Source organism: Tachysurus vachellii, chromosome 4, assembly GCF_030014155.1.
Source record: "Tachysurus vachellii isolate PV-2020 chromosome 4, HZAU_Pvac_v1, whole genome shotgun sequence".
Lineage (NCBI taxonomy): Eukaryota > Metazoa > Chordata > Actinopteri > Siluriformes > Bagridae > Tachysurus > Tachysurus vachellii.
In genome coordinates this window covers 6,674,582-6,699,473 of record NC_083463.1, presented here as the reverse complement: position 1 = coordinate 6,699,473, position 24,892 = coordinate 6,674,582, and the positions used below count along the sequence as shown (strand labels likewise).

At 38.0% G+C, this 24,892-nt stretch overlaps 1 protein-coding gene across 4 annotated transcripts in view; it reads right to left on the bottom strand.

Annotated features, from left to right (window-relative positions):
• Positions 1 to 24,892, bottom strand: part of brinp3a.1 (bone morphogenetic protein/retinoic acid inducible neural-specific 3a, tandem duplicate 1) — a 74,817-nt gene that overhangs the window by 2,203 nt on the left and 47,722 nt on the right. For all 4 annotated transcript variants that reach the window (XM_060867058.1, XM_060867055.1, XM_060867056.1 and 1 more), the window contains 3 exons: positions 14,818 to 14,923; positions 13,477 to 13,713; positions 11,099 to 11,321 (listed from right to left, as the gene is read on the bottom strand). In XM_060867058.1, coding sequence (XP_060723041.1) covers positions 11,099 to 11,321; positions 13,477 to 13,713; positions 14,818 to 14,923 — 566 coding nt within the window. The remainder of the gene's footprint in view (positions 1 to 11,098; positions 11,322 to 13,476; positions 13,714 to 14,817; positions 14,924 to 24,892) is intronic.

Below are 24,892 nucleotides of genomic sequence, written 5' to 3'. Positions count from 1 at the left end.
ATGCATACATTAAGCCATGCTTAAGGATCTATTATGATTAGAAATATTTATTTTAATAGCAGAAATAACTAATCTCAAGGCAAGGATGGTAAAGCAGGTTACTCCAGAGTCTCTAAATTGCTCTTATGTTTATATGAATTTGTGAATGTGTGGGTTCCTTGTGAGTGTGTGTGTGCCCTGCGATGGGTTGGCACTCCGTCCAGGGTGTATCCTGCCTTGATGCCCAATGACGCCTGAGATAGGCACAGGCTCCCCGTGACCCGAGGTAGTTCGGATAAGCGGTAGAAGATGAATGAATGAATGAATGAATGAATGAATGGGTTCCTTGTGCTTTGTGATGGTCTGGTGTTCCATATACTGTATGTAGGTGTGTTCCTGCCTCATTCCAGTAGTTCCCAAGATACTCTCTTATTAGAACTTAGTTGAATCCATTATACAAAGCGACCTACAGTATAGAATAGTTTTTTTTTGAATCTCTATCAATGAATAAAGGGCTCTTATATGGGAGCTTACTTACAAACTATTATCTAAACACAGACACTAGGAATGGTCTCTTTAAACCAGCTTTACACTATTATATCGCTGACAAAGACTAAAATTCCCCATAGAAGTGTTCTTTGCTCGTGAGTGAAGACTACTGGGGGTAAAACACAATATTTCATGCTTTGGGATTTAAAAGCAGATTCAGATTGAGCCATTTCATATAAGGTCTCAAATAAAGTCTATCATGATAGGGCAAAAAGGAATGAGGCAGGCATGACATGTACTGTAGCTTACCCCAATACAGTTTCCAGTTATGGTTACGACAAAATGAAACTATTTCATGATTCCCGATTTTCCATTATTTGGCACATTCCTGAGAATTGTGTTGAATGATGAATGCTGGATGTAGGAATTGCAAAAACTACCAATTTAGAGTCTGAAAAAGGAAAGAGCAAGGCCTACTGAAGTATAAGAGCGAAACCAGGAAATAGTACAATACAGTAGCATGCATGTTAGGAATTATCTGTATCTTGAGGACTGGTTACAGATTGTTGGTTATAATCTTCTCATTTGAAGGGGTTTTGGATGAATCTAGATTCAGGAGAAGACGGGATTGGTGTTTATGGTTGGACATTCATCACATTTGGTGGGGTGGATTATTTCTCCTTGTATTTTTTATTTATTTATTTATTTTTCTTCATTTTTGGGGCTCAAGGATTAAGGACTTGCACACAAGGACAAGGCACACAATGACTGTTTGACCAAGGATTCTGATCTGTTCATTTTTCTGATTTGAAGTGTGTTCATTCGAGCCTTTAGTTTCTGTTATATCCAATGATGCATTGTGAACTTCCTAAACTTTAAAGTAACTAAGTAACCGCTGGATTTCCGAAGTTGTTAATCAGTCTTTCTTACAATGTGACATTAATTACAGACAAACATGGCATAAAGTTAGTAGAACCTCACTCACTCACTCTCACTCATTTTCTACCGCTTATCTGAACTACCTCGGGTCATGGGGAGCCTGTGCCTATCTCAGGCGTCATCGGGCATCAAGGCAGGATACACCCTGGACGGAGAGCCAACCCATCACAGGGCACACACACACACACTCATTCACTCACGCAATCACACACTACGGACAATTTTCCAGAAATGCCAATCAACCTTCCATGCATGTCTTTGGACCGGGGAGGAAACCGGAGTACCCGGAGGAAACCCCCGAGGCACGGGGAGAACATGCAAACTCCACACACACACAAGGCGGAGGCGGGAATCATACCCCCAACCCTGGAGGTGTGAGGCAAACGTGCTAACCACTAAGCCACCGTGCCCCCATGAGTAGAACCTATTAGATATAATAAATATTAGAGTAATCCTTTTCAATAAATAGTAGTTTAAAGCATTAACAGGGTAATTTGTGTGTATGGAGTGTGTACAGTGTGTAACAAAGTTGGACATGACATTATATTTCCATTTGTCTTGTTTTTGTCTTTGAGCTTTCACTATGTATTTATGTCTCTGAACTTCTGATCAGTGAGGGAAAAAAAAACAGGGTCTCGTGGTTTAACACATAAGTGATGCCAAGCGAATGCATAAATATTCATGGCGCTTGCTTGACTGAGAGACAGTCAATGTGAAGGTGGGTGGTAGAGGGGGAAAATCTCAACTGTCTGTCAGCATATTTCACTCAGAGCGAAGTGGAAATGTGCGAAAAGACAAAACACGGTCTGATCCAGTTAATCCAAAGTGAAATGATTTCTCCAGGATTACCTGTTTGAAGAGTGTTCAGAAATGGAATTGATGCGAATAAAAAGAACAATAACTGCTTAAATATTGCTAGCTTCTATCTTTCTATTGATTGAGCCAGATAAAACCAGATCCTTTCATTATTCTATCTCTTTATACCATAATATCTTTTTATCAAGGTTAATATTAATACTGAATTAAAAAAAAAAAAAACCTACAGACAACTTTTAAAACTTTTGGTACAGATTGCTAAAGTTTATGAAAATTACATTAAATTCATTAGCTTAATGAGAGAAAGCAAACTGTTCATACATAGACATTCATTCATTCATTAATTTTCTACCGCTTATCCGAACTACCTCGGGTCACGGGGCCTCGCGTCATCGGGCATCAAGGAAGGATACACCCTGGACGGAGTGCCAACCCATCGCAGGGCACACACACACACACACTCTCATTCACTCACGCAATCACACACTACGGACAATTTTCCAGAGATGCCAATCAACCTACCATGCATGTCTTTGGACCGGGGGAGGAAACCGGAGTACCCAGAGGAAACCCCCGAGGCACGGGGAGAACACGCAAACTCCACACCCACAAGGTGGAGGCGGGAATCGAACCCCAACCCTGGAGGTGTGAGGCAAACATGCTAACCACTAAGCCACCGTGCCCCCCTACATAGACATATAAATGGTAATATCCACTGTGAAAGCAATCAATTATAAAATGAAAATAATGTATATGTTATGAACCTGGCTGTGCAAGCTTATTTTGCTCTCTTACACCCACACACACTGAGAAATCTGTAGAGAAGCAAAAATCTTCATCCAGGATCATGGTTGAAGATTTGCAGACAATGGTAGAATTTTCACCCCAAATCTCCAAAGGGACGCCACCTTTATGCCAAATTATTTGGAAGACATGGTGGAACAAAGCCATTTCTTTCATCTAAACACAAATGTAAGTGCCAGGGGTTTCCTAGGCACTACTGGAACATGGGTAGGAACTGGGTTATGTGGCTAATGAGACTAAAAAAGAGGTTTTTGGCAGCGCTCGTAGTTAGTTTAGTGTAAAAATAAGGACGGTTATACAGAAAATAACCTAATCCTTCTTAGGAAGCACAGTATGCAGTGGGTTGTTTTTTCTTCCTCCAAAGACCCTGGAAGCCTTGTTAGAATACGCTGCATCATGGACTCCATGAAATATTAGCAGATGTTAAATTAAAATCTATCTCTTTCTGCCAAGAAGCTGCAACTGGGTCATGGCTGGATCTTCTAGCAGTTACAATAACAGAACAAATCGTTTCTCTAAGGAACATGGTTACAGATTTACAGAAGACAAACGGATTTTAGGGGTCATCAAGTCAAAAAATCCTTAATAAGATTAGCTCTAAGCCAAACACTTTGGAAGATGTTGCAGTAGAATGATTTCTTTTTTTTCATGACATATGTAAGTGTTGGTTAATGTCTCGTTTGGAAGTAGTCACGCAGGCCTTTAGGAATTTGTCTGTTTTTTATCTGTTAAAAAAAATATTTCTGTTTTTACCTTGCCTACTATAGGCGATATACACTTAATAACACTCTCACTCACTCACTCACTCATTTTCTACCACTTATCCGAACTACCTCGGGTCACGGGGAGCCTCAGGCGTCATCGGGCATCGAGGCAGGATACACCCTGGACGGAGTGCCAACCCATCGCAGGGCACACACACAAACACACTCATTCACTCACACAATCACACACTACGGACAATTTTCCAGAGATGCCAATCAACCTACCATGCATGTTTTTGGACCGGGGAGGAAACCGGAGTACCTGGAGGAAACCCCCGAGGCACGGGGAGAACATGGAAACTCCACACACACAAGGTGGAGGCGGGAATCGAACCCCCAACCCTGGAGGTGTGAGGCGAACGTGCTAACCACTAAGCCACCGTGTCCCCCCCACTTAATAACAGTGTATATAAAAAAACGTATTTTTATTTTCTTTACACAAATGTTTCTGTCTTCAAAGTCATTGGTAATATAAATCCTATTTCAATATCCTATCTCTGCTCTCTCTATGGTGTCCCAAGTTCAAATTTATAGCTGTTATCTACCTGCTGCTTACAGAATGTTTCTAGAAATTTGGTCTCCGACAAAAAAATAAAGCTTTGTGGCAATAGGACCACCTCAGTATGATGTTATTATTATTATTAGTAGTAGTAATTGTAGTAGTGCTGTTATTAATTACATGATTAGAAACTGAACACTTTGGTAAATCTAATAATGGGCTAGTTTAAATTGTTGTTGCATTCACTACAACATGTTTGAGATATTTTACTCAGGTCCACTGAACAAAACAGAAAAATAGGTTATTATCAATATTAATTGACATTGGTCAAACGTATTAACATTAATATTCTTTATTTCCAGTATTTGGTTGGATTGTTATTAGCTCAATATATCCAGCTCATAATTATAGTGTTCCGCCTCAGTAGCTTAACGGTAGATTATGAAGTATGCACCGATCTGGAGTTTTATTATTGTCCATACAGCAGGCAAAGCAGAAGGCTAAATCCTAAAACAAATTGTTACGTCCCTAAAAAATGTTTTGTGGGACTGCTTGGGTTTTGTCTCTCTCTCTCACATCTCTCGCTCTATTAGACACTTATATATATAAGTTCTAAGTTATATAAGTGTCTATTAGACTGTTTACATGCTGCTTACAATCCAGCAAACTGTTTACATGCTGTTTTGCACACCTTTTCTGCTGTTTTTGCACAAACTGTCCCAACATTTCAGCCGTTTTTGCACATATTGTACAATATCTCAGCCATTTCGCACATACTATATAATATTTCAGACATTTGCTGTTTTTTGCACAATTTTATATATCCCAAGGACCTGCTGCTAAGAAACTGTATTCATTCTAATGTTACTGCACGAAATATTGTTTGAACATTCAGTATTCACATACAGTATTAACACTGGTCGGTCGGAGCTGTTTCTGTTACTGTTTACTATTTATTGTCTTTTGTGTATTGCATTTTTTGTACTTTTTGTATTGTCTTGTAACTTTGTGTCTGCACTGTCTTTTGTCCTGCACTGTCTTTTGTCCTGCACTGTCTTTTGTCCTGCACTGTCTTGTCTGTCTTGTTTGCACCAGGTTGCACAGTTACACTTTATGTATAAGTCTTTAGCCCTGTCTTTGTTTTATGTACAGTAGCACCATGATCCTGGAGAAACGTTGTCTCATTTCACTATGTACTGCAACAGCTATATATGGTTGAAATGACAATAAAAGCTTCTTGACTTCTTGACTTGACTTGACTTCCGGGATTACTGATTGGCTCGGGGAGCTTTTCCTGTTATTGCCACGTTACTCAGTGTGTATGATAATTTGTTACGCTGTTACCTTAAACATTGGGGTCGCATTTCCTCTCTGTCTTAGGAGCTTTTGCTCCGTTTGTTGATTTTTGTTATACCAGAGGAAGTGGGACAGGTAAGATGTTGCGCGACTTCCATAGTACCACACGTAGGTAACTCGATGTTAGATATATTAAGTAAGAGGTGTACGCCACCCCATGTATGTTTTGTTAAGTAGGATAGAGTAGGGAAGTGTACGGCGCTCGGCTCTGAAGACTTTCTTTTCTTGTTTATTTTCATTAGTTAGGTTAGAGGGTTAAAACAGTTAGTATTGGTTTTGTTATTTGTCTTTATTTACTTTGGCGTCACTACCGTCTCATTTTCTCTTGGTTTAACATTTTTATATTTTTGTTAGAGTTGTCCATTTACCCCCTTTTTTTTTTCACCTGGACAATAAACCACATTTCATGGTTATTTCTTGTCCCTGCATTTCTTTGATTACTACACCCACAAAAAAAATACCACAACCATAAATGTTACTCCTTACCCTAGACAACTTATAATAAGGTCGTAACACAAATATTAAACAAAAACAAAACAAAAAGTCAAGGCAATATATTGAATTCCTATGTATAGAATTCTGGAGAATCTGTTGCTTCCTAATTTGCCAATTATACTAGATTCAAGATTTTATTTGTTGCTTACAGTACATGCATTATATGGAGAATAAAACTTGCAGTGAAATGAAAACCCAGCCATTCCTCCTTAGACTGTGCATATAATAAACTAAAATTGCCATGAACTATAAGTATGTACGCTTTTGTGAAGAAAAAGGTGCATACATTTGTCACTGGGACATAGTGACATGTCATGTAATGGAACAGAGCATTGTTGCCTACTTACAGTATACACACTGCTCCGCTAAACATATATTCAGCTTTTATTCATTCATTATTCTTTATTCTACATTTATATCTTATTTATATCTCTTTAAAATGTCTCCTACCTTTCTACCTTAAGACAGCAAGGAGTTGTGGGCTAAACGTTCACACAGATCCAGACTTTAAAAATGTACCCTAAATAGTAGACCATCTGGGTACCTCTGGTACCTTTGGGACGCTAATTCTAATCTTGGATACTGTTTAGGACGGTTAGTAGACGCCATGTGACTACTAAACATGTGGTGGAGCTTGTATTGTGGGAAATAGTGTTTGTACAGTAACAGTTGTGGAGGATTCTGGAATATTCATGGGAAATTTGAGTCAAAATCCAAAGAAACGAACATATGTTAACTATAAATTTTATAGAGCTTGTTAGACAACAAACAAAAGATGATTAGTGTGCCTTTAATATTAGAGGAGGATCATAACTAGGTCAGGGAAAGTCACACGATGTTGTTGTTGTCCTTCGGGTGCATCCTGTTGAGAGTTTCCACAACAGATCATCTGATTCGCGTATTTGATTTGGCACAGGTTTTATGTCGGATGCATTTCCTGACACAACCCTGCCATTTTTCCTGGCTTGAGACCAGCACTAAGAGTTAACCCCTCAATGGCTGGGTTGGTTTCCTGCCTGGGAATGGAGCCCAGGATCCTTCCTCTGGACCACCAGGGACCTCACAGAATGTCACTTTAGTGTTAGTGTTTTGTCCCTGCCTACAGTATATTGCCACCCCAGTAGAGTCATTAAATCAAACCTGGCAACCACAATGTAACAGATTTGCCTACGCCCCTAACTGGCAACACTGAAAACAAGTTTGTTGTGAAAGAATTGACTGTAGAACTTAATCACTGTTAAGTACTGGAGTATATGTGGCTGTTTGTGGCTGTTTTTCCTCTAAAACACATGTTAGGGTACACAAGACTTTGATTATAATTACTTCTTATATGCAGAGAGATTTTAAATAAATATCTGCTTGCCTTTGACAAGACGTTACAGCTGGGTCAAATTTAGACCTTTCTATAGGACAATCTTCCACTACAAGTGGTTTCATGATTGCAGATTCAACCTTCCATCATAGCCAGTCTAATGACCTAAACTCCACTAAAAGCCATCGAAAAAGCTTGACTATATAGTGTACAGCTATCTTTTACCTAACAATGGTGCTAATAATTGTAGAGTTGACTGTATTTTTACAGGGCAGCATTTCAATATGGACAACATTTACAGTAACAATCAGGGACAGCTGTTCAATCCACTAGTTTATTTATTTATTTTTTAAACTTTAATGTCTCCGTACAGATTTCCTTTGCAATCCTGCCTTCTAAATTTGTCCAAATTAATTCTGTCCATATGGTGTTTTCATGATAGACATGTCTTTATATTAGGAAAGCACAAAAGAAAAAACTTCTTTGAAATGTCCATGATGTAGGGTATGTGTGCCAGGTTGTCTTCAGAACAACTTATATACTGTAGCATGCATTCAAAGACCAAGGATACTCTACACTCTTGTTACTATAGCCATTTTAGTCAGATCCTTCGAATGTATTAAGTAAAGCCAGGAAACTGTAATCGGCCTTTGAGTCGAGTTATGTGACATGCTAAATAGTGAGATTTGAATGAAGATAATATGGCCTGTGCTCACTCAAATTAATGAGCACATATCTGAATAGATAAAATTGTGCTTCTTTAGAAAACTGAATCCAATTATTTTATTCATCTTTTGACTTTGAAGACATTCTTATAAAAGAAAGTCTTATAATTATTAACCAAGTCCTCGCTTAAAAATGCTTTTAAATGAAAAATTCTCTCTGGATGGGCATCCATGTCACACATCCATGTCTAATCTAATCTACTTATCTTATTTAGCATGGCAGGCAAATTCTTTTAAAAATGGAAATAAATAAATAATTAAATAAATAAAATTAGCATTAGAATCACTAAACATATCACAAATGCACTATATGCACAAGTATGTGAAAACCTACTCATCACAATCATACTACAGTACGTGCTTGTTGAACTTCCCATTACAGAATTAGCTGGTGTAATGTTCCCAATTTTGGGAAAGCTTTATACTAGATCTGGGGATGTGGGGATTTCTGCCAATTCAGTCTGTTGTAGGGGAAGGAGGTCTGTGGCATACAGTAGATGGTGTTTCAGTTCAACCCAAAGGGGTTCATTGGGGTTGAGGTCGGAGCTCTGACACAGGATCTTCAACTCCATCCTTGGCAAACCGTGTCGTCATGGAGGGAGCTTGCTTTGTGCACAGGAGCCTTGTCATGCTAGAACAGGTTTGAGGCCCTTTTACTTCCAGTGAAGGCAAAAACAACATACAAATACATCCTACACAATAGTGGGAAAGACCCACATATGGGTGTGATGTCTATATATAGGGCTATACAGTATAGTGTATTTTAAAATAAATGTTTAACATGTTTCACAATGGATTTATTTTATGTAGTTCTTTTTACCAGAGGCCAAAAGATGGAATTTGCCCCAGTGTTGTACAGATATTCATTGAAATTCATTGTCATCAGGGTTCCCACTCTTTATCAGAGATCATTTTCCAGGACTTTTCCAGGACATTTCAAATTTAGCAAAAAAAGACAAGGCTCACAGATTCACGGCCTAAAGTAATATTTTCTTCTCTCCGGAAGTCTTAAAAGCAACGTACACTTTATGGCTATTACTTAACTATACTTTTAAAGACAATTTAAAAGTATATATTAATATACTGCACATATTAATACCCTCTCCTTTCTCAGGCCAACGCCGTCATGCATGCTTTAGTTTACTGTGCATTCCCCTTGCACATGATATTCAGATTAACAAGGTTAATATAACCTGCTTACCCGTCACCATTTGCTGAAAACATTCGAGCACTTAAACCATTCCTAGCGCCTGAAACCGCCAACACAAGACAGCGTCATCCGTCACAGCGAGATTAAACAGCATAACAAAAAACCCGTCAAAACTCAGCGTCCCTGAACAGAGCGCTTTCTGTTACTAACGTTAATTGTTTCGACCAGTTGTAAACTGTTCTTTAAATGATCAAGAACATTTAAAAGTAATAATTTTCCAGGACAACAAGATTTTTTTCCAGGACAATTTATGTTTTCTCTCATTTTCCATGTATTTTCCAGGACTGGAACATTGGTCATTAATTTTCCAGGATTTCCAGGTTTTCCAGGACGTGTGGGAACCCTGGTCATGTCCCACTTCATTGTTGTGGTTATTGGCCACATATAAAAGTAGACACTCGGGGCTTTAAGAATTTGTCTGTTTTAATTTTAACTTGTCTGGTTTTTTATTTTCTTCAGATAAATATTTCAACATAAATGTTGATCTCAAACCAATATCTGCTCTGTGAGATTCCACATGTGCTTGTTTATAAGCATCTAACATTTGAAGGTATAAACTTCAACCACTAAAATTCAGTGTAAGGTTTTCCCAACAGAGGTAAAAACATTTTACACTGAAAGGCAACGGTTTCCTGGCTAATTTTATATCTGTCAGGACTCAGCCCGAACTTTGGCCACGTGCATCTGTTTACGTTCCTCGTCACGTGTCTGCCCTGCCTACGTCTGCTCCTCCCTGTCTACACACCTGTTTCCTATTGTGATTACCCTGTGTATTTAACTGTGCCATGTTGCCTTGTGCAGCACGGAATCTACTGTTGTCTTGTCCTGTCTTTAGTCCGTGTGTTGTTTAGTGTTTCCTTTGTTATTAAACCACGTTTGTTTTGCTATCCTGCGTTTGGGTCCGTTCCCATCCCGCGTCATGACAATATCAGACTTCCGTCAATAAAATAATTTATTTGTTTAGACCTGTTGAAAATGTCAGATACGTTTTCAGGAAAAACGGGTTAAACTCCTATTCTTTGATTGACCTCTTTGGATCCATTTAAGTTGTTCATGCTTAAAAGCAATTCTTTTACATTTACCACCTCCAGTCAAGAGCATTCCATTACCTTAGCCGGTATTTCAAACGGCAAGATAATCCATCTTTCCCTGCTTACACTTTTATACACTCCCACTCCATCAGTCTTTAGATGGAGAGATAAAACCTACTCATCCAGTTACACTAGGAATTATTACAGATATCCTCCGTGATTTGAGTGAGACTGGGATGGAAGCCAAGACACCAGCTTTAACATGATTGTTCTACCCATAACTGACCTTGCGTATGACCTGAACGGAGTGTTTAAACGCATTACCTAATTAATATGTTCAAAAGACTGACCTCTGCTAACCTTGCATCACATCTGCTTTGAATCTTTGCAAAGACAGGAACAAAAGTTTTGTGCGTTTTTGTGCTTTTTTTTTTCTACCCAATTCAAACACTTGCATTTCCATTTCATTTCATTTCTTTTCAGCTTATTCTTTTTTCACAGAAAAGACATTTCAAGCAGATTCAGAGGACAGTTAAAAAATAAGCGAGTTTGAGCATAGTCTCTCTGTTTGGTTACAATAATATATTTATTTCCGCAAGTGTTCATACAGTGAAAGATAATTACTATCCCTTGTCATGCAGGACTCGTGGCATAAATTCAATGCTCTGACATTTCTTACCTTTCTTTGGGCACAGATATTTTGGGCTGAGTTCGACACCTCTTGCTGAGAGTGAAAAGCTTGCTGACAATCCGCTGTGCTTTGCTGAGGAGCTGTCGAGTGCTAGTTTCCAGCAGTTGAAAGCGCTGGTGTATAGCCGGGTCCATTTTCCAAAAGTATCTTATAGCAGATGTGTTGAGAGCGTAGAATGTCGGTAATCTTCGCACAAAATTCTGGAACTCTTCTGGAAACCAGACAAGTGATGAGGATCAGCGGATTGAAGGATTTCCATATATTAGAAAAAAAAAAAAAAAAAATGAAATCAATCCCATATGAGGCAGGAAAATAGCACAATTCTTTTTTATCTCCTTTCTTTTTTGCATTCTTTTAATGCCAGCTGGTTGCTGAAATTCTGACAAGTCATTTTTGCATTGGAAATGTTTCAAAAATTTACATTTATTCACAAATGAAGCTTTGTCTAATTTAATGTGCTTTCATTTGCATAATTAAACACCCTAGTCTCGGCATGCTGTTAAAATATAAACATATTTATATATATAGAGAGAGAGATGTTTTGAGTGATTTAGAGCTCTGCAGAAAAAGAAATGGAAAATTGTTTTGTTATTATTTCACCTAGAAAATACCAGTCGCTGCTAAAAACATTACGCTCATCTTCTATATGAAAATCGAACCACATGAATCAACATTTTTTACAATTCCTCTGTAATTAGCTTGAAATTAGGGATAGGAATGGATATGTAAAATATTATGAATAAAGATAATCTGCAAACCAAGCTTTTAAGAGATAAAATGAGATGCCACGGTTTGGGTCAGATTCAGATTTCAGAGCTTACTGTAAACTGTTAAGTTTAAAATCTTTCAGGGGACAAAACAGTGTAAATAAACCTTTAATAAAACCTTAAAGAAGTTTTGATCGTTTCATTACTAGCGCTAGAGAAGATATGATGTATATGCAATTAATGCAAATCAATTCTGAAAAATGACTGTCTTGTGTATATTTTAATAAATCAAGTCAATAGTGAATTAGGAGCCTTGTCAGACCCTTCTCTTTTTCAGTGGGGTATTGTCAATAAAAAGCCCAATACTGCCATTTCATACTGTAGATAGCCTTGGAAAAAATAAAAAATCCTCAACATTAACACAGTGACAAGATAGACGAGCAAACACACTTCAGGTTGATGGAAGATTATTTCCATTGACAGCCAGAACAAAATCAATAATGGCATCATATAATATCCCTGGGTCAATGTTAGATAATATCTAAGCAGAAAGTTGCTCAATATCTCTAATTAAAATCAAAGACTCCCATAAAATCCTGATAACGTCCCACTGGCATCTAATTGGCTTTTTTTTAACCAAAAGGTAATTGAAATCATTTAAATATTGGAGTGGAGTTAATCATGTGTAATATATTAAAACTAAAAAGAAAGGACATGATTTGAGCGATGATTTTAGAAGTGACAGCAGCGCTACAAAGAATGAAGCCTCAGCAAAGAAGCAAGAAGTGATGGGGATATCATTTCACTACGCTGGGTGATTACTGCTTCTCTGTTAACTTCACAGTCATTAAGCACAAGTTTTTTTCGAGCCTGTTGTAGCTACAGGAGGTAGAGATCCAATGACTAAAGCGGCCCGGTTCTGGCTGCGTGCCCGGTGCAGGGAAATCGATACAGGCCGTGTTTAAAATCCTGTCTTACTGCAATGATAATCAATCGCTGGAAGCACTTCCCACCATTTTCTTGTGATATCCTTAATGCAACATTGTGACTCTTTATATTCACAGGACTGAATACTTCAACGAAATGAACTCAGTCATGGTGGAGCATTTATTTTGAGTGTATACACAATTAATTGATTAAATTGATCGAATATCTCTGAACTACAATCCTTTTGAATTGTTCTAACTTGGAACTGACCTGAACTTTGTAGCCCAGACTTTTATTTAATATTGACTTCTTAAATTCTATTTAAATGTGACTATTTTTTTTTTTTATTATTATTACTATTAATAAATAAGTAGTAATACTATTTATTATTATTATTATTATTATTATTATTATTATTATTATTATTATTATTATTATTATACTATTTATTTTTATTCATTTATCTTTGGTACCATAAGGATGCCCATATTTCCATTTATTTAATTGCTAATATTGCAGAATGTTTGAGCTTATAGATCATAATATATAATAATATAAGATAATTTGTAAAATATTTTGTTTTCATCAATAATCTCTAACAACAAGCCATGATATATAATATGCATTATTATGTGGCTAAAAAAACAACAAAAAAAAAATACATTCAAACATTCGATTGAATCTATGATCTACAAAAATACATTCTACATACAATTTCATCTAAAGGCTCACCTGACTCCTCAAACTCATGGTTGGCTTGGTCCCAGGATTCTCTGATGTGCCCCAGGCTGTCCTGCATGGCCTCCAGGTTCTCAGTGGGGCAGTTGCACTGGGGGAAATCCACACTGCACTCGCACCAGCAGTCATTGTCCTTACACCTAAATTGGCCTTCGGAGTGGCAGCTGATGTAGCTGAGGGCTGCCTGGACAAATCGGCTCTTCAGGTAGGGAGGCAGAATAGCCTGAAGCCCTGAGGGAAGGACATAAGTGCCTTTCATTAAGGACCAGAATCATAGTCTATGTTTCACACACAGTTGTGCAAGCAACTAAACAGGTAAACAAATACTAGCTTATTTACAGCCAGAGTTCTCGAATCAGTCCTCAGGGCCCTCCACAGTTTTTTTTGAGTTGCATGAGTTGGGTAAAAATGTCATTCTGGGGAGGGAATCGTTCATTTTCTACCGCTTATCCGAACTACCTCGGGTCACGGGGAGCCTGTGCCTATCTCAGGCGTCATCGGGCATCAAGGCAGGATACACACTGCACAGAGTGCCAACCCATCGCAGGGCACACACACACACTCTCATTCACTCACACACTACAGACAACTTTCCAGAGATGCCAATCAACCTACCATGCATGTCTTTGGACCGGGGGAGGAAACTGGAGTACCCGGAGGAAACCCCCGAGGCACGGGGAGAACATGCAAACTCCACACACACAAGGCAGAGGCGGGAATCGAACCCCCAAACCTGGAGGTGTGAGGCGAACGTGCTAACCACTAAGCCACCGTGCCACCGTGCCACCGGGGAGGGAATCAGTGTTTTATTAAATGTAACTATAATCCAAAGTAAGTGACATACAATGTATTATATAATCTAAGATGTCAGTCAATGACAAAGTTCAATTGTAAATGTTATTCAACTGTTATTTTTTGGATGATGCCCCTTTTTCTAAAATCGACATGTTTAAAATACTGACAGTCTCATAAAGCGCACCACTGTAAAATCTGATGTCTTAGCAAATTGTATGAGTAAAATGAACCAGGTACAAGATGATGAAACAAATATCTGCCTTTTTTACTCATTTCACACTTTCTTGTTACAGTTTCTTGATTGTTTTCCTTTTTTATAGAAACAATCAATTAAAATGAGCAAAAATTACCTACGTTAAGACATTTTCAAGCCTGGAATTTGTACAAACATATCAAAATATATTTTATATCATATATTTGGTTTGTTATAAACTTGACTTTTGGTGTAATAGAAATAACTCGATACATTTAGACATTTTCACTTGCTATTCAGACACCATAGTTTTGCAATGTGTGGCCAGTCAGTTGTGATTGTAATACCTTGTAAATAAATCTTGTTCTCAGGACTCTGAACCAGAACCGAGCTGACAGAATCCAGGTTGTCATAGTTACTGCATCCTAGAGGGCCTGTCCTTGTTTCTGTAACCTGTAAGAGAAAGAAAAGAGACCTGTCAATGTTAGGTATATACCTGTAAAAAACAAGTTCCAGTGGAATCAAGACTGCTGTGTAAAATATAATTAATGATATTAATCAACATACAGTTTCTGTGTTTCTACAGTTATATACTATGTGTATATAGTGATACTATTGTGGATATAGTGATACAGCATTAAATGAGGTCTGGAGAACTCCGGTTCAATCCTAACATTGTTCTTAAACAGTTTCCTCCAAAAGTGGTGACAACTGGAGTTATAACTGCTCTGGCAATTATTAATTACTCTGATATCTGAACACAAGGATGAACAAATGAAAGAATGAAAACCCAAACATTTTATTATGCTTACACTTTTTAGAAATGTATTAAACGTTCCAAGCAGGTTTCAGTAAAGACTTTGAACAGGGGATGTGGTAGCCTAGTGGTTAAGGTGTTGGACTACCAATCGGAAGGTTGTGAGTTTGATTCCTATGTCCACCAAGCTGCCACTGCTGGGCCCCTGAGCAAGGCCTTTAACCCTTGTATGTTGTTCGGGTCTGTGGGACCCATATTCATAAACATCAATGTTTTGAAAAACTTTGCTTCCTTGTAAATCTGTTGATTTTTCCCACTCATAACTTGAATAAATTCATTCATTCACTCACTCATCTTCTACCGCTTATCCGAACTACCTCGGGTCACGGGGAGCCTGTGCCTATCTCAGGCGTCATCGGGCATCAAGGCAGGATACACCCTGGACGGAGTGCCAACCCATCACAGGGCACACACACACTCTCATTCACTCACACAATCACACACTACGGACAATTTTCCAGAGATGCCAATCAACCTACCATGCATGTCTTTGGACCGGGGGAGGAAACCGGAGTACCCGGAGGAAACCCCCGAGGCACGGGGAGAACATGCAAACTCCACACACACAAGGTGGAGGTGGGAATCGAACCCTGACCCTGGAGGTGTGAGGTGAACGTGCTAACCACTAAGCCACCGTGACCCCCTTGATTAAATTTGATTTTCTTTTTTTTTATTACATTTTATTAAAAAACAACAAAAAACGAGTAGCACTTTAATTAAAAAATGTGATGTAATAAAGGTAAAGGGCAAATATTCACCATATATGCTGTTTATATTGCTTGTAATTGGGATGAAGTAAATATTTGTAGAGTATTTTAACATCAAATGTTTGATTGTGTTGAATTAAAAACCCAAAAATGCAGCAGGTCCAACAGACCCACGAACACTGGCTGAGTAACACAAATACGCACACCATACAACCCTCAGTTGCTCAGTTGTATAAAAATGAGATAAAATGTAAGTTGCTCTGGATAAGGGCTTCTGCTAAATGCTGTAAATGCTATAAATGCTGTAAATGAACAGTTGCTCACGCGAGAGAAAATAAAGCCTAAATCCTACCTTTCAAAATGTCAAATACAAAAGTCACAGTTAATTGATTCATATTCATTATTTTCCAAAAGACCTTCACATTTTCAGTTCAGTGGTACTTTAACTCATACGGCGTTGAATTAACATCCTGACTCAAGAGCTATTACAAACTGCAAAACCCATAGCACATTCTAAAGTGCAAAAAAGCATATAAATAGGATAAAAAGCATCTTCTCAGTCAATGATATTACCCGCCAGCCTTTACTCATCCACTTGTGTACGAGACGCAAGCACATTTTGAGCAAATTGTCACCAGGCCTCCTTGAATTGATGAAGTCAAGTGAGCTTGAAATGCAAGTTCAAGCTCCCTTGCAATCTGAAAACCGCTGTGCGATGCAAAAAAAAAAACATGGTTTGCTGATGTCAGGAAGGAAGTGAAGGTTTGCCTGAAAAATTTACATATCTATACTTTGTATTTTAACTAAGAATTTCAGCAGATGCATTATAGGGTCGAGTGCTGGCGTATCTCTAGAGAAAGCGCTGGAAGGTAAGAAGAGACAAACTACTAAAGTAACAGAATAAAAAGTAGATGAAGAGTCTCCTACAAATATGGTGAAGGGTGAGATCCTCTCATCTTCACAGCCAGAGCCTGGAGAAAACTGTATGCGCAATGGTGCAGCCTCAAGTGCGCTCTTCACCTAATTCCTGTATTGTCTACGCAGGTACACGTTCTTGTCTAAGAATGTGAAGTAGGAAACATGGATGTAGCTTGACACCATATGTAAAGCGTATTATTGTGGTTAATTCATTCATCTTCTACCGCTTATCCGAACTACCTCGGGTCACGGGGAGCCTGTGCCTATCTCAGGCGTCATCGGGCATCAAGGTAGGATACACCCTGGATGGAGTGCCAACCCATCACAGGGCACACACACACACTCTCATTCACTCACGCAATCACACACTAGGGACAATTTTCCAGAGATGCCAATCAACCTACCATGCATGTCTTTGGACCGGGGGAGGAAACTGGAGTACCCGGAGGAAACCCACGAGGCACGGGGAGAACATGCAAACTCCACACACACAAGGCGGAGGCGGGAATCGAACCCCCAACCCTGGAGGTGTGAGGTGAACGTGCTAACCACTAAGCCACCGTGCCCCCCTATTGCGGTTAATTTTGTTCTTAAAATAATAAATCACTAGTTTGTACTTCATCACTAAAAAGCAGTAGATAATACTGGTCTTGATCTAAATCTCTAATGAGCAACCCAAAGGAAACAGCGATGAGGAAAAAACCTCCCTGAGACAGAATAACATGTAAAAGCTTTCAAAGAAGCAGACGCAAAACGAATCATGTGGTCTTCCTGGGGACACGGATAATGAAAAGGCGCACAATATGTGAATATGATGAAGATCTATCAGATGATGAGTATGAGCATATTGTGAAAAGAGGCTTGAGATGAGCATAATCACAGCAGCAGCTCTTGAGATGTTTCTAAAATAACTATGTGATATTATCTACATGGTAGGAAGTTGAAGTGCGAATAGCACTTAAGTAAAGAAGGACAAAAAACAACAACAACAACAACAACAACAAAAAAATCATAAGGAGTAGAACATCAGGCTCGTGCAGCAGTGTCGTTTTTGGCAGGTCCGGAGGAACCAAAGTACAAGCAGTTCAGCTTCTGCTTGCACTATTCGTTGTATTGTTTCCTCTGAAATGTCACAGTGACATTCCAAAGTCTTTGGCTATATTCTGCAAACACAACGTGCCACAAAGTATATACGGTCTTATGGCTGTTTTGTTATCTTTCATTGAACATGTCAAGCATCCAAAATGTTTCTGACAATATAAATGTAAACTCAATCACAGTGTTATCTCCAAAAACCTGCTTTGGGTTGCTGGTGTAATATACACAGATCAGCCATAGCATTAAAATCACCTGCCTACTAGAGTGAAGGTTTCCGTTGTGCCACTAAAACAGTTCTGACTCATTTGCCTCTTTTCCACCGGAAAGAACCGGGTGCTGGTTCAGAGCTAGTGCTGGTGCTGGTTCAAAGTTGGTTCCACTGGCGAACCTTCTAAGAACCGGTTTGCCTTTCCATCAGTTAGAGAGCCGTCACAGAGCCGAGTCTGACGTCACTGTATACGTCTTACGTGTCCCAGCAACTTTAGCGCAGCAGCGGCAAACAGAAATACATCAACAATGGCGGATGTTGCTTTACTGTTAATGCTCATGGCTTTGCGAACATACATTGGCATCCAAACGTAGCGAATCCAACGTGTACGTGCAGCTCCATGTAATCTGTATAAATGGAGGTTATAATCGAGAAAGTACATAACGTTATTTTATCATTAACACAGATAAAAGTTAGCCTTAGCATGTAGCTACCTACTATCATGTGTGCTGATAATGTATCATATCGCAGTAAAGTAAAAGTGTATTAAACATTAGTATACTTAAGGTACATTATCAAATGCGCTAACAGTAGCCCCGCCCACAGCCCCTGACACAAGCGGTTCTTAAGTCTAGACCAGCAACGTTTTGGTGCTACTTAAGAACCACTTTTCCTGGTTCAGAGCCGGTGCTTTGGCTGTCGAAAAAGAAAGAACTGGTGCTAAATTAGGCTCTGGCTCTGAACCAGCACTCGAACTGCCTCGGTGGAAAAGGGGCAATTGAGGCATGGACTCCAGAAGACCTCTGGGTGGTACCTCAGCTGTGGTATCAAAATATCAGAAGCAGATCCTTTAAGTTGGGAAGTGGGTGCTCCAAGGACCGGACTTGTTTGTTCAGCTAGATCATATTGAGATCTGGGGAATTTGGAGGCTGTTGAAGTCAACACCTTGAACTCTTTATATTTCTTAAACGGCTTCTAAAATATTTTTGCCGCGTGGCAGAGAGCATTACCCTGAATACTGTTGCCATAAAGAAGTAGTCTGCAATATTGTTTATGAAGGTGGCACATATCAAAATATCATCCACATGAATGCCTGGACCCAAGGTTTCCAACATTTAGAAATGAACATTTTTATTAATTAAAGGATACCATACATTTTATTCATTGCGAGGAATATTGCGGTTATTACTGTGTTAGCTCCTGTTATCACTTTCATTTCCAGCAGCTATAACCAACATTGTTGTTCCTTTACCAGCATTTTATTTATTGCTCTTTTGAAGTTAATGCCCTCAAGACCCGTACAACGTGCTGACGCTGGATCACGTTGGATCCACCTTTGCTGTGTTATAAGGCATTATAATAAGCCACGTACAGTACTGTATGTCGCAGACAACAGTGTCTTAATCACCAGCAATCCAAAGCTGCAGCTCTATGGAAGGTCTAAGAACTCAAGAATGTACTATAAAAATAACTCAGCTCTGATAGATCAGGCACAATCGATAATTCTCAGGACCCTGGGGAATCAATTGTTCTCATCCATGTGTAATGAATAACTGTGATGGGAGATCAGTAAATCCAAGTCAGGAGCTCATTGCCTGTATGCGATACACAGGCTCAGAGATGAAATGCTGAGCAGAGCAGGTTTTATTTGCGCAACAATGAGGAAGCCTTGGTGACCTGGAGTTTCTTTTTTTGAGCTGTAGCACCAAAATCAGGCATATTTTCTTTTATCTTGTCCTGTGGGAAGATTATAATGGACTAGCACACCACCTCGTACCAGAATTTTAGTGTTATTTATTTATTTTGCTGCATTATTCCTGTATCTGCTCCTCACAATGCTTTCCATTGTACTATTTAGATACAACGAAGTATGCGAAGGCATTCATCAGGAAGTAATCCTTCTTCAGGATTTATCTGTGTTAACCCATAAGACATGACCGTAGTGGTCTGCACAATTGCCATTTACCTCAAGGATCGGGTTCGATTCCCACCTCTGTTCTATGTGCATGGAGTTTGCATGCTCTCCCTGTGCTTCCGGGGTTTCCTTAAGGTACTCTGTTTTGCTTCCCTAGACCAAAGACATGCGTTAGAGTCTGAATGGCATTTCTAAATTGTCTGTAGTGTGAGAGTGAATGAAAATGCTGTGGAATGGGTAGGCACCTGACCAGGGAGTCCCTCATTTTGTGCCCTACATCCCGTAGGATAGACTACAGTTTACCCCTGACCTTGTGGAGGATAAGTGGTACAGGAAATGGATGGATGGACATATGGATAGAAGGATGAGGGGATGGATGGACGGATAGCTACTGTAGATGCATGATTTCTCATGACATTAAATTTAATCAAAACCTGGGTTGCTTTACAAACAATTCCTTTCTGTTAACATTACATAACAAGACATACTGTATGGGGTAAAAATAATTGATACACCTACAGAATTCTTAAAAAAATAAGTGAATGCATAATAAATAGATTTGTGGATCATTGCTGCTTTGGATTGGGTTCTTTTCTATAATGTCTTCAAAACTGTTATATAAAGAACTTTTTTTGGGGGTTCCATGTTTGAGGCAACTGATAGAACCGTTCCTTTTAGTGTTATAATGTTATATTACTCGTCCTTATCATTCTTTCATATACTATATTAAGCTAAAAAAAATGACTCAAGTCTGAATGTGTTATTTGCTCTGCATATCCATTTTGGTTCTCGGTGATAATAGGAATTTCAAAATATGAAATATGAAAAGAAATGTGTTTTTCAAGAGACCTCAATATTGAGTTGCCCTGCTAATAAAACCAGATCAGTGCCATTTCAGCACAGCATTGCGGAGGAGTGATCACAGCCCGATCACTCTTGACAAAAGCTTGATTTAAAGCTCCTCTATGTCAAGGCTCTGACATATGGGAAGACAAAAAGGCAGCCTGAAGGCAAATCCATCTTTTTCCCTGACACTTAAAAATGATTCTTCATACCATAGAAAGCTCTTTTAATATTTTCCCTGAAGGCAAAAAAAAAATCTAACCACTCTTCCTTCAGAAACTCAACGTTAATGATAGTTTAGCGATTCAGAAACGGATGTGTTTTGACATTAACTTTTGAGTCATATATAGAAGTATGTGTGGAAGATGGACAAGAGAGGCAGAAAAATGGACTGGACATAATTGTGTTGTAAAAAAAATTGATTCTAGGCAAACTACAGAAGAGTGACTGCGAAAACAGAAAAGTTTCCAGGATCTTGCTAATAAGTTACACAAGCAGAAAATCTTCATTATGGTGCTTTATTTAATTTCCGTTCAATGAGTTAAAATAACTTTCATAAGTGGGAAAGCAGGGAATCGAGAGGAAAGCGTTCAGCAAGCGGACCACTGCCATTTAAATTCCTTTTATTGACGTGCCCATGCAATTAATTAAAATCCAAAGAGCTTCTACAGGGATCAGTAGATTAATTTTTAACAGAGACAGATGTCTGACTTAAATTGAAAATTGGCTGAATGCAAATATAAAGATGGGTTTTCTATGCATAGCAATGAGCAAATCTGCAACAAGGGCAAAGTGGAATGGAGCTCAGAACATTTAGACGTTTAGACCTTAATGTAAGGAAGAAGAGGAAGAAATTATACTACACAGGGTTTGCTTAGGTAAATGACTCTGCTTAGTTTAAATACATCGGTTTAAACCTCATTGCATACACAAAGCTATCATTAAAGTATAAGTTCCGTGTGAAAACAAAAAGTCCTAGAACAGAAAAGATCGTTTCACACTGAATTTGTTAGCCAACAGCTTCACAGAAGCACTCGTACGGTGATTCCGGCCGATGTGTTATTTGTATAGCGCTATTAATAAACTGAAACACAAAACAGATTTACAGTAATCTGGATGTAGATGGATTGTGTTAATAAGCAGGCAAGAAGCTACAGCAGCATGGTGTATCTTCCTGAGATTTAATGGGAAAGAAAACCTGACAGGAACTACAATTGGTAGTGAACCCATCCTCTTCTGGCTGACACCAATAATTAAACATTACTTCAATGAACAAATGACTAAATGGAGGACTTGACATGTGGATTTAAAACCCTTTTAAAAAGAAAATAGAAACTAATTCTAATTTCTTTATTTTAATTCTGAGGATTTTTGGAGGATCTAGGATTTGTTCGCAGCATAAAGATGACTTTTCCTTCCAAAACATCATCCACTAATTATTTGTATCCGAATAATGTTCTTTTTTGTTGTTCAGCTTTATATATATATTCTAATTTCTAATAATAATTTCTAATAATATATATATATATATATATATATATATATATATATATATATATATATATATATATATATATATATACATACACATACATATATTATTAGAAATTATATATATATATATATATATATATATATATATATATATATATATATATATATATATATATATATTAGAAATTACTTTTTTTTTATTTTCTTTTTAAAAGGGTTTTAAATCCACATGTCAAGTCCTCCATTTAGTCATTTGTTCATTGAAGTAATGCTTAATTATTGGTGTCAGCACAGAACACTTACTACTTATAATTTAATGAAAGACTTTATTTTAATACTGAACTCTCCTTGAACAGAACTTATTAGGTCAAAGTTTACGTTATCTGAAAACCTTGCTTGTTTCTGAGGGTTTGTATTGGACTCTTTTTGAGTGGCCGATAAAACCGAATTATCGTCCAAATTATAACTATAAGATAGTGTTAATTTCGTCAGACGAGACGAGACGAAATATGTTCGTCAACAACCTTTTTTTTTCATGACTAAGACGAGACGATGACAAGACTGCACCACTGTCCAAAAACGCTGACTAAGACTAAATGAACATGCATTATTGTTGACGAAAAAAAGACGAGAAGAAAATGTTTTGTATAAAATAAAAACTAAGATAAAATCTCTCTTCATTTTCGTCTACAATTGTCTCTGCTTTTTCATCAGCTGTTACGCCTTTAGAATATTCGCGGCTTCGCGCTGTTTAGTGTGTGCGTAGAAACAATTCGTCCACACGCCGCTCAAAAAAACCTCCCGAGTGCAAGTCCACCCCTGGTCTAGTCAGGCTTTTTGTGTTAAATTATATTTCCTGTCGCTGCGCAGTCTCTTTTATTGTACATGACAGCTTATGTCCCGATGACCGGTCTTTGCATTATGATTAAAAGCAGTATCAATAAAGTAAAACATGTGATGTGCAGTCAAGTTCGAGTGAAACGTATGTGAAACACTTTTTTTTACTGAAATGTTTATCAGTAATAATCTCAGTAATAATGTGTTATTTTAAAAAAGACTACAATTTTGTGACTAAAACTAGACTAAAATTAAAAGACTTTTAGTCGACTAAAACTTGACTAAGATACCTTTAGTTTTCTTTTGACTAAAACTAGACTAAAATGACGAGTCTTTTAGTCGACTAAAACTTGACTAACAAAAAAGATGTGAATGACTAAATATGACTAAAACTAACAAGGACATTTGGCACAAGACTAAGACTAAATTAAAAATAGGTGACGAAATTAACACTACTATAAGAACACATTATATTAAATATAATAACTTATGACAATGGTGGGTTGTGATTTACAGCACAATAAAAGATTATATACTTGTAAGGCTTCTGAGGGTTTAAAAAAAACACCTTAATGTGTGTGTTAGATACATTCATTTCTCATGACTACACTAATTGCATACTTAATTCATTAAAGGTGAATTAACAGAAATTGAAAATCTAATAAGTTAAGATGAGAGTGAAAAGTGTTATATCCGATAATGACGGATACTTGTGTACGAGTGTGTGCATGTGTGTGGAAGCGACATCAGTATTCAGATAAAGTATTTTAACATTGTTATGTATCGACATCCCTAGTGTTGAGTTAACACCCAGAGTGAATTAAGACCAGCTAGACATTAATTAACGCTACAGGCGTTCATTCAACACTGGAGATTTATCCTGTGTAGCATTCGGTATAGGAAAACTAATTATCAGTTTTAAATGGTGTTGAGTTTTACACAAACAGCTAATAAACAATGCCGTGCTGCTAAATTGTCTTAACCCGTAAATTGGGATAAGAACAAATGTGCTTAATTCTGTGCATGTGCCATGAATAATTATGCTATTCAGAAATTTTCATAAAAGCATTTGTTAGAAGAAATAGTTCCTGGGTGTGCCTTAATTTATGCTAATAACATGAATCAGTCTTACATTCTGCTAGAGTGCATTAATATGGAAAGCGTATTAAAAGGAGTATTGAAGCATTCGTGCCCTGGCTGGGATAAAGCGTGAATAAGTTCTTTGTGCTTTTCTCTGGTGCTGCTCAGCTAGGAACTGCTCAGCAAAGCTTTCTATAGCTTAGCGGAGAGCTAGAGAACTTTGCATTTCAGATACTTGGCTCATAAAACATAGTGAACAAATTCAGAGTAAATGTGCACTTTGGTTGGGTGGATGTAGTCCTGCACCATGTGCAGGACTTGTACCATCTATACATACTTTCTTATTCTATGCAGTCCTGATGTGACTATAATTCAGAAAGTTTAAAGTCCTGCCAAATTCGTCATCATTTAGTGATACCATTCAGTGTCTTGCCCGTCACCAGGAAACTTGTGTGTTCTGTATTTAAGACTAGTTAAACATGGGTACAGGATATTATATAGATGT